The 10,384-nt window shown below is 35.0% G+C and overlaps 1 protein-coding gene across 1 annotated transcript; it reads left to right on the forward strand.

Annotated features, from left to right (window-relative positions):
• The first annotated feature begins 6,385 nt into the window (after positions 1–6,385).
• LOC137644431 (zinc finger and BTB domain-containing protein 22-like) lies at positions 6,386–7,156 on the forward strand. The gene has a single exon (XM_068377408.1). The coding sequence runs from the start codon at positions 6,386–6,388 to the stop codon at positions 7,154–7,156; it is 771 nt and encodes a 256-aa protein (XP_068233509.1).
• Positions 7,157–10,384: the final 3,228 nt, after the last annotated feature.

A 10,384-nucleotide genomic window follows, 5' to 3' on the forward strand; every position in this document is an offset into this window, starting at 1 on the left:
TTCAAAATGCTTAGCAGCCGTATACAACAGAGAAAGAAAGTTACTAAACGGTCTTGAAACAACTGCGGACCAAGAAAAAGTCGACTCTGACGATGAACTGGCATTTGCAGAGCTTATAACACATATAGAAGAATACCAAAGAGCTAATCCTGGAGGTATAGTTTTCAAACTTACAGATCTTTGTTTGCTATATGAACGAAGACTAAGTGATTTTTTATCAGCTGCAATAAATGTAAACAAAACAAGATTGAAAGAGAGAATTCTGTCTAAGCTGCCAGATCTACAGGCATACCATCGAGGTCGAGAGGTAGTGCTTGTGTTCGAGAAGGATATTGGGAAAACACTTGCAACTGCCTGTGAGTATACTGATGTCATTCATGTATTTGGCAAAGGCAGCAGAAATTCTGAAAGAAATGTCATAGCACAAGGTTCAATTTACTGGTACTTTTAAACCTGAATTGATATCAGAAACTATTCCAGATACATTGCTATAAATTGTATCTATGATTGAACATGGCCCTGTCATCGAATCCCAGATTGAAAATGGGCTCATGGATTCTGATCTCGCAATTGCTCAGTTATTGCTGTTCAATTACCATAAAAAGGGAGTCAAAGATAGCAGCATTTGTCAAAAACATTCTTCAGATCGTGAACCTCCATTTGCAGTTTATGTCGGGCTCCTTATATTTGCAAAGACAAGGAAACGTAATCTCTTAGATATTCTCTTTCAACACGGAATTTGCATTTTGTATGACTGTGTTTTGGAAATATCTACAAGGCTCGGTGATGGTGAAGAGCAAAAATATCTAGAGGAAGGAATAGTTTGTCCAGCTGTTTCACAGAAAGGTATATTTATCACGTCAGCTGTAGATAATATTGACCACAATCCCTCTTCAACAACTGCTATGACATCATTTTATGGAACAGGGATATTTGTGTCTCAACATCCAACAAGAGCGCAAAGTGTTCAAAATCATCGCGAATTTCCACTTCTAGAACAGAAACCTCCATCAAAGAAAGTATCAAATCTGCCTGAATGGTACACCAACATACCACCTGCTTTTCTGAAGTCCAAAAGACGCAGCCATCAATGACAGTCAGAGTGTCATGATAGTAAGTTCTGATACAGATGTTGTAGTCATTGGTGTTTCATTGTTTGCAGACTTGTTTATAGAAAGTCTATGGAATGATTTTGGGAAAGGGAAGGATCCCTTTACATGAAATATCTAGATCACTAGGGACAAAAGCAAGAGGATTGCCATTTTTTCACGCCTTCTCTGGTTGTGATACAGTGTCTGCATGTGCTGGCAAAGGTAAGAAGTAGTGCTGGCAGGTGTGGAATGTCTATCCTGAGGTAACAGCAGTTTTTACAAGACTTAGTTTGCCTACAGATGACTATTATCTTCTGACATGAGAGTCATTGAAGAGTTTGTTGTGGTGACGTACAACCGCTCTAGTACCACAAGCAAAGTCAGTGAAGCAAGGTTTGAATTGTTTGCACGAAAACAGAAGCATTGGGGTTGGCAAAAAGACGACAATGTTTGAATGTCATATTGGACCAGCTTCCAGCCAATAGCAGCGTCATGTCAACGGCTCATAAAATGTGGATGTAAAAGGATTTGTACAGGGAATTGTAAGTGCTATAGGTCAGGATTGCAATGCACAGCATTGTGTGCCTGTGCATGTGAAGATACATGAATCAATATGACTTTGTCAGTCTAATATTGTGCATGCGCTATGCAGAGTTTTCACAAAATTGTATTTACAGTGAATACTGACTTAATTATAGATGTTTTACCTCAAATCTAGGCCACTGGTCATCAAAATTACTTCGTATGGTCAATTTGTCAAATTCTGGAATGGGATTTTGCCGCCATTTTAAAAAATTTGGCGGCCATCTTGATAAGGGAAAAAATTGAGTGGCTTACAGTTTTATTTCTTTAAGAACATCACATGGAAGCTTTGTGCAAAGTTTTATGCTTGTGGCTTGATTTTGGAGTGTCCTTCTCCCAGAAGAGCTGCTTAACATAACTAGAGTCTCTTCTACCCTTACCAAGAGGAAAGTAGCCACTGAACAATTACAGTGCAGTAGTTAGCCCTTTGAGCGAAGAAAATTGGTTGGTAATTTCAACTGTTGCCAGGTGTATGAGTACAGAAGCGAATATGTAAAGAATAGGTCAGACTATTCGATGTTTGTATAGGCAAGGGGAAAAAGATCTGTAATCAGAGAGAAGGATCCAATGTGGTAGTCAGGCCAGTGTTTGCGTATATATATATATATATATATATATATATATATATATATATATATATATATATTATATATATATATATATATATATATATATATATATATATATTCATCATGCTCCTTGGAAGAGGTGTTACTAGAATGATCATATTAGTATCTTCTTATGATACAGTTGTGGCTTTACTTTGGGGTCTTTTCATTGTCCTTTTGGTTATATTTGCCTTCTCTTTTTATCCCTATATTTCACCCTTTTATTCCCTCGCATTTATTTCTACTCAAGCTCTTGTACCTGTACCTTTCACTTTACGGTACAACTACGAAGGTAACCTCATTTAAAAAAAAAGAAATTGGAAAACAATTATTACTTGATTAGTGTGCCGTCTCTTCGGGTGTTGAGCACTGAAGGTACTAATGGAAGTTCCACACTGGAACAAAGCTATATATAATATCCTTGGTTATAATAGGGGTTGGGGGAAATGAAAGAACTTTTTTAAGCCATCTTATCTAAAAATGTAGAAGCCCCACTAAATTCATTTTAACGAGTCATGGCTCTTATTCATAGGGTCGTTCGACCCTTTAAGTATAAACTTTCATCTTTAATGATCAATTATTTCCTGATATTTCCAGAGTTGTTACTGGTTGTCAGATTAATATTTTAGTTGGATATACTTATTTAATTGATTTGTATTAACATTTCATATTCATAGAAAACTGAATGGAAGAATAATCATTGTATTTAGCACTCAACGAACCTATTGTAATAAATTGCAGAGCAAAATTTTGGTAATACAAAATTAAATAATATTAAGTATGGTGAGTCATGCAGAAGAAATAATCAGTCCTCATACGGTAGAAAATGCTAGCTTGATCCTTAGTGTGAAATAACATTTACCATCATTATCTAAGTAAAAATGTCTACTACATATTCAGAATTCAAAGATGGTCCACCAGATATGAGGTTGAGTTATTTATTGTGGCTCTGCAAGTTGTTCCTCTTGGAAGATCATTTCAAGTAACTTCTTTTAGTTTACCGGTGTGCAGTTTCATATGAACATGGTTATAATGGTTTCTTTACTTTGTTAAGCTAACGTACACAAATCTTTAAACCATGGTTGTTCTTTTTCTCATTCAATTTCTTAAAAAAAAGAAGAAAAAATAGCTTAAATTGCGTTAATGGGAGTAGGAGGAGATGATGATGTTTATATTGAAATTTATAATGCCTTCATTAATATCGGAACAATTTTTATTCTTTAGTAGTTTATTATGAGGTACTTTATAGAAATGTTATTTCTTTAGATATTTAACTTTAACCCTGAATGAAAACTCGTCATAGACTCGAAATCGCAAATAGATCAGGCTTCTCGAATATGCTCCTTTTGATATTGAATTTTTGAGTTCTATTCTAACTTTTACCGTATACCTTAAGCTTGTATAATTTTTATTCACATATATACGTATTGAATAGCATATATATATATATATATATATATATATATATATATATATATATATATATATATATATATATATATATATACTGTATACTGTATATATATCATATAATATATATATTTTTTTCCAAATAATCCACAAATACTTCTTAATAGTGGGGATAAAAGACCCAAGGTGAAATTTATTTTATTAATATAGCTTCTCGTCGGCCAAGGATTTGAACTGTGACCCTGTGTAAACTGAAGTGACTGGGCTCCTATGTTACCAGGCCACAAAGAGAGATAAAGAGTTGGTTCCGACTCCATCATACATATTCCTGGAGATGTGTTGATTTCGATTCTTTAGAAAAGACTGAATTTGACAGGAATATGTTTGGTAAAGTCGGAATCAATTTCTCTTTGCTCTTGTATAGGAATCAACTGTCACCTCAGTTTTGACTCGGTCAGGGTTTGAATATCCTTGGGCGACCAGAAATGAATTCACCCTGGGTGTTTAATCCTGAGTCAAAGCGAATTCGATACTAGAGGAATTTGTAGCTTTTTTGAATGAATAAAAATCACAAGTGTTAGTGATAAATTATCATACGTACCAGTAACATAATCTCTTTCTGCGCCTATTGACACAAAGGGGCACGGTTATATTTCGCCAGTCCTCTCTATCTTGAGCTTTTAATTCAATACTTCTCCATTCATCATCTACTTCGCGCTTCATGGTCCTCAGCCATGTTAGCCTTGGTCTCCCAACTCTTTTAGTGCCTTGTGGATCCCAACTGAGCGTTTGGAGAACTATTCTCTCTTGTGGAGTGCGAAGAACATGCCCAAACCATCTCCTTCCACCCCTCATCATGATCTCATGAACATATGGCAATCGAGTAATCTCTCTTATAGTTTCATTTCTAATCCTGTCCCGCCATTTAATTCCCAATATCCTTCTGAGGACTTTGTTCTAAAATGTACTAAATCTATTGGAGATTGTTTCATTGTCATACCATGACTCATGTCTATAAAGTAACACCGATCTCACTAAACTGATATATAGTCTGATTTTTTATATGTAATTTAGGAACGATGATCTCCAATACAGGGACTTTAGAATTAGAGTTTAGTTAAAGATTGAAAAAAGCAAATCAGACAATGGCTAGGTTAAGTAAAATTTAGAAATCAAATCGCCTGAAATTACACACACACACACACACACACACACACACACACACATATATATATATATATATATATATATATATATATATATATATATATATATATATATATATATATACTGATGTCTGTAATAAATTAACGCTGTTACATATTTATCAAGCAGTAGAGTTAAGAAATGTTGATTCTGGATTGATTACCATTCGACATTTGAGCTAAAAACGAGCGAAGCTTGCTGGAACTTCTGGAAGGCCAACCCTTTGAAACCCTCTGTGTCTCTCTTGACTCATGAAATTAATTGTTTACCTAATAACTATATAATTGTGGAAGACTTTATTGATTTTTAAAAGAGCACCAGCAACAATCTAATCTGAAAGGCCAGTCGATTATCTCAGTTTTTGGATACACTTTCCATTGAAAGTCTAAGTTAGAATTGGAGATAAAGGATAAAGTTCTCATGTTATCACGTTGACTTTAAATCCACAGTATCCACAAATGGTGGATTAGTGATAATATCGTTTTCTACGTTGTGAATTTAAATTCCATCGGGGGAAAAGTCCGCATGTGTTTGTTTCCTTCGACCATGAATTTACAAAATTCGGGCCAATTTATATCACAAAGAATATGCGTTTGAGAAGATATGGATATTGCAAATGCATGCATTTGGTGGAGATGACCATAGATTGTGTATATGTATACACAGTTTATATTTATATACTCTCTCTCTCTCTCTCTCTCTCTCTCTCTCTCTCTCTCTCTCTCTCTCTCTCTCTCTCTCTCTCTCTCTCTCTCTCTATATATATATATATATATATTTATATATATATATTTATATATGTTTGATTTTGGAGACAAGAACAGAGGTAAAGCTATATTTAAATGAAACAAATGCATGACGTATTTTTAACCATTCGGAAGTTATTACTTTTGGATCCCGCAAAACACATGAAGGGAAAATAGTGAAGTTACTTTCTCGTGCATGAATCATTATGTTCTTCGTTCAGGATTTACTAATAAACTTAACGATCCATGTAATGTGAGAGATTCTTGATTTGTAAGTGATGCCCAAGCACTCTCTGCAAGGTGCAGTGCGCAGTGATGTGATAATGTCTGAGAGGACATGTTTGAAAACCACGTTAGAATTTGTTGCAGTTTTGCTTCATGATTCCTCAACTTTGTCTCGCTTCTTGTCCGTTCTTGAGACGTCCTGTTAGTTTCCTGTTCTGAAAGAAAGAGTTTGTGAACATACTGCAATTTTAATTGTCAATTTTTCTATTGATATCAAAATATTTCATATTGTATTAGGTATTCTTCATGTATTTCGTCATCTGCTCTTAGAAGTCCAGTATTTTCCAACTGTAAATGATTACTGTAGCTCTTTATTAAGTCTTCATACAGATTTACAATGTAAATGTTAGAATTTCTTGAAAACATTTTTTAAGTGTTGGGATTTCATTTGTAGTAATTCTTTTGTTCATCTTGATGATGTTGAGGCATTTGTGGTATCGTAGTAGTGTGATGGATGATGGTGAAGGAGGAGGTGCTTGCTATAGGAGGCCCAGCAGCTGACATTGGTGTCTGTTCCCCTGCAGGTAGTGGTGGTGATGATGATGATGATGATGATGATGATGATGGTGTTGGTGGATGCAGGGTCAAACGAGAACTCGGGGTCAAACAAGAAATCGGGGAGGAGCATTGGTGGGGGGATCCCGGGAATCACCAACATGGTGGTGTTGGTGTTGGAGATAATGATGGTGCGGGGAGGCAACACCACCACCACCATCTGCAACACCAGCCTTCTTCCTCACCATCCGTCACTTCCACGCCTCCTACGACGCCGCCTCTTGACATCACCATCACTTCCGTCAAAGGAGGTGTGCGCGAAGGGGGAGTAAGAGGGAGAGGGAGAAGAATAGGAGGGGGAGGAGGAAGGGCATCCGCTGCGGTGCCCTTAGACCCGGCATTGCTGGCGCCCCTGTCTCACCTGGAGACGCTGGCGCAATCGTCATTCGTGAGGGACTCGAAACTCGTCATGGACTCCGCCGAGGAAGTCAAGCTGAAGCAGAATGCCTCCCTCTGGAACAGCGACCGCCCTTGGTACTGCTGCCCGCATTGCGACAAGGGCTTCCGAACTCGCGTGACCTTATCCCGCCACGAGAAGATCCACACGGGCAAGGCCTTCCCGTGCCCTGTGTGCCCCAAGGTCTTCTACCAAGTCTCCAACGTCAAGTACCACGTGCACGCCGTCCACGGCTGGAACTACCAGCCTGCACCAAGAGGTCATTTTGCCCAATGATGAGAAGACAGAAGAGGGCGTCTTGCGTTTCTTCGTCAGGTTCCTTCTCGTCATCAATCTCCTTCGTGAGACGTTTTCAAATGTACATAGTTCAACTGATGCAGAATCGCTTTATCTACAAAGACCTTCGTCAGGTCACGCCAGGACTAGTCTGACTAGGTCACTAGTCAAAAGTGAAAGCGACCACTTGCTGCAGTTCCGTAGAAACGAACGATTTTTATCTCATCTCTTCCCTTGTCAATTTGGTAGTGCAGTTTTTTACGATGGTTCCTCGTCTGTGTTGTACTTGTGATTTACGCAATTGACTTGATTTAGCGAAGACTTTGCTAAGAATATCAGCTTTAGTTTCCTTGACCAGATAATTATAATGCAAGAAAAATGGGGTTCTTGTGATGTGCTTCCGGAGTTGTAGCTATGCTAGGTTCCCTAGAGTGCAGTAGAACTTGTAAAATGACGAGGCCCCCCCCTTTCTCTCTCTCTCTCTCTCTCTCTCTCTCTCTCTCTCTCTCTCTCTCTCTCTCTCTCTCTCTCTCTCTCTCAGGGTATACTGTTTTTCAAACGTTGATATATATATATATATATATATATATATATATATATATATATATATATATATATATATATATATATATATATATATATATATATATAAATATATATATATATATATATATATATATATATATATATATATATATATATTTTATATATATATATATATATATATATATATATATATATATATATATATATATATATATATATATATATGCAATCTTAGTGAGAAGAGAAACATGCAATATGATGCTGCAGTCCTTTGTTTTCTTGTAGCCATCCTCGTTTAAGATGCTTTGTGTCTTCTCATTGAATATTAGTTTCTATTTAATGTGGAAGCATTTAGTGTTCAGTTTTTTTTATGTGAGTCTTGTGATATATTCCTCCAGATACATGTTAAGGTTATTTGACATACTTATCAGATTTCTAGTTATATAGAATTTTTTTTTTTTGGGGGGAGGTGTTTCTTATCAATATTATTATTGTCGTAATGATAACCTGGCATTCGATTTAGTTTTTATAATAGGGTAACTCCCAAAAGTTAAAAAGACAAAAGTGATTTGAAAGTAGTGTCAGCCTTCATGGTTTGATCTTGGAGTATTTTGATGGAAATTAATATTCATGAGATCATCATTAGTTTGGTCAATTATATGGAAATTATCCTTTTTTTCTCTCTCTTTTGTACAAACAACAAAGCTTAGTCCCGAAAATGTCTTAATATTTAGCGACCAAAATAGAAAAGGGAAATAATTCTTTGATAATTTCTTAATAAGATTTAAGTATTGTATACAATACTATTTCAATACCGTAGTTTTGTTAAATTTCTTTGTTATAATTATATATATATATATATATATATATATATATATATATATATATATATATATATATATATATATATATATATATGTATATATATATATATATATACATATATATATATATATATATATATATATATATATATATATATATATATATATATATATATATATATATGTGTGTGTGTGTAGGTTCGAACTGCTAAATGCATATGATTCAATTACCAGGTTGATCTTTAAGCGCGGTAATCACTTGTCTATTTTAATCTGAGCACCGATGTTTGATTTTTTTTTTTTTTTTTGCCGGGGGGAGGGGTGATGGTGAAAATCGCTATTTTCAATTAAAGTTCACGTAAAAGGCAATAAATTTTCAACATGTTTCGTTTTAAAGAAATTATACCTTTTGGTGGTTGCAACATTAAAAGGTACTTTTAAAGATGTAGTGAATAGATTCTATTGATATTTTTGATAAACCACTATGGTATGTATTTATTATGAATTATGGTTGTGATTTTGCAGAGGGTATGGAAGTGAAGAACTGCGGTCGAAGTATTTACTGAACTTGAATATAAAAGTTTATATAAGAGGTCTCTCTCAAGGTCTGTAGTAAACTTGAGTGATGGGAAACGTTATTTTTTTATATCTACGGTCATTGGCAAAAGGATTTTTTAAATTTCAGTGTTTTCAGTGTTAGTTTCATAGTTTACAGATTTCGTTTCGTAGATTATATTGTAGGAATGAAAATACTGCATATTAGTTTGCCTTTACGGACATTCCACCTTTGGTTTTAGTTGCCTGATATTGCAACGTGGTTTAAAGGATACGAGTCTTTGACTTAATAGCTGAAAAAAAATCGGCCTTTCTGTGGATTTTGGTGTTTAGAAACAAATGTCACTTTCAGAATTCGTTGTTATTATACAGTTGCATTGTTTCCTTTACCGTAATGTCATTTCTCATATGGTATTTTTACTAAAAGGTTTAGCAACGAAAAAGTTTTGTTTTTTCAAATGTTCCTTTTAGTGATCATTCCCTTTAAATCTCTCTTTTGTAAGTGACTGAATTGATTTTCCTGTCATTTTTTCTTTTCAATTATCATCATCAAGGTATTTGAAGTGCCAACTTTGTAGTCTTGAAGTGCCAATTCTGTTGTTATTTTATGAAATGGTTCAGTTACATATGTTATTTAGGAAAACAGCCTTCTCTGATATTTTTAGATATCTCTCAGTGATTCCTTTTATTGACAATTATGAAGAAGAGTGATTCGGTTTCTCCGTGACTTGTAGCTAGGAAGGTGTTGGTATATAGTGACATCAGGCGATACATTTCATGTACTTGATTAGCTTTGAGAATGATATTCGTAGGCCTGTGACAGAGCATGTGGTTTAATTATTCTACTAATTATTCATATACATTTTTTTTTTTTTACATTTTCCCTTCTATCGGCATATGTCTAATTGAATATTTCCTTTGTGCTAAAAGCGTAATTTCTGTGTAAATCCGTTTATTTATTCATATACATGTAATCTCTCATTTGGAGTCATTATGTCAATTTATTATTTTTTATTGAGAAATGAAGTAATAGCTTAGTGTTTGTTGCATATTTATGGATAAATCTGTAACTGTCTCTTGAAATGTTTATATTATACTGTACTTCATAGGGCTCTCTCTCTCTCTCTCTCTCTCTCTCTCTCTCTCTCTCTCTCTCTCTCTCTCTCTCTCTCTCTCTCTCTCTCATCACCATCACCATTATCACTGTAATAAATGAAAATTGTAAAAAAAACACAGTTTACTGTGTGTGTGTGCGTGTGTGTGTTTGTCCTTCCCAGACCCGGGCCAAGTTTCTCTCTTGCAC

This window comes from Palaemon carinicauda, chromosome 7 (assembly GCF_036898095.1).
Source record: "Palaemon carinicauda isolate YSFRI2023 chromosome 7, ASM3689809v2, whole genome shotgun sequence".
NCBI classification, from domain to species: domain Eukaryota; kingdom Metazoa; phylum Arthropoda; class Malacostraca; order Decapoda; family Palaemonidae; genus Palaemon; species Palaemon carinicauda.

Bases quoted from the DNA above. Each gene is read 5' to 3' on its own strand.
- LOC137644431 (XM_068377408.1), top strand. From the start codon at position 6,386: ATGGTGAAGGAGGAGGTGCTTGCTATAGGAGGCCCAGCAGCTGACATT.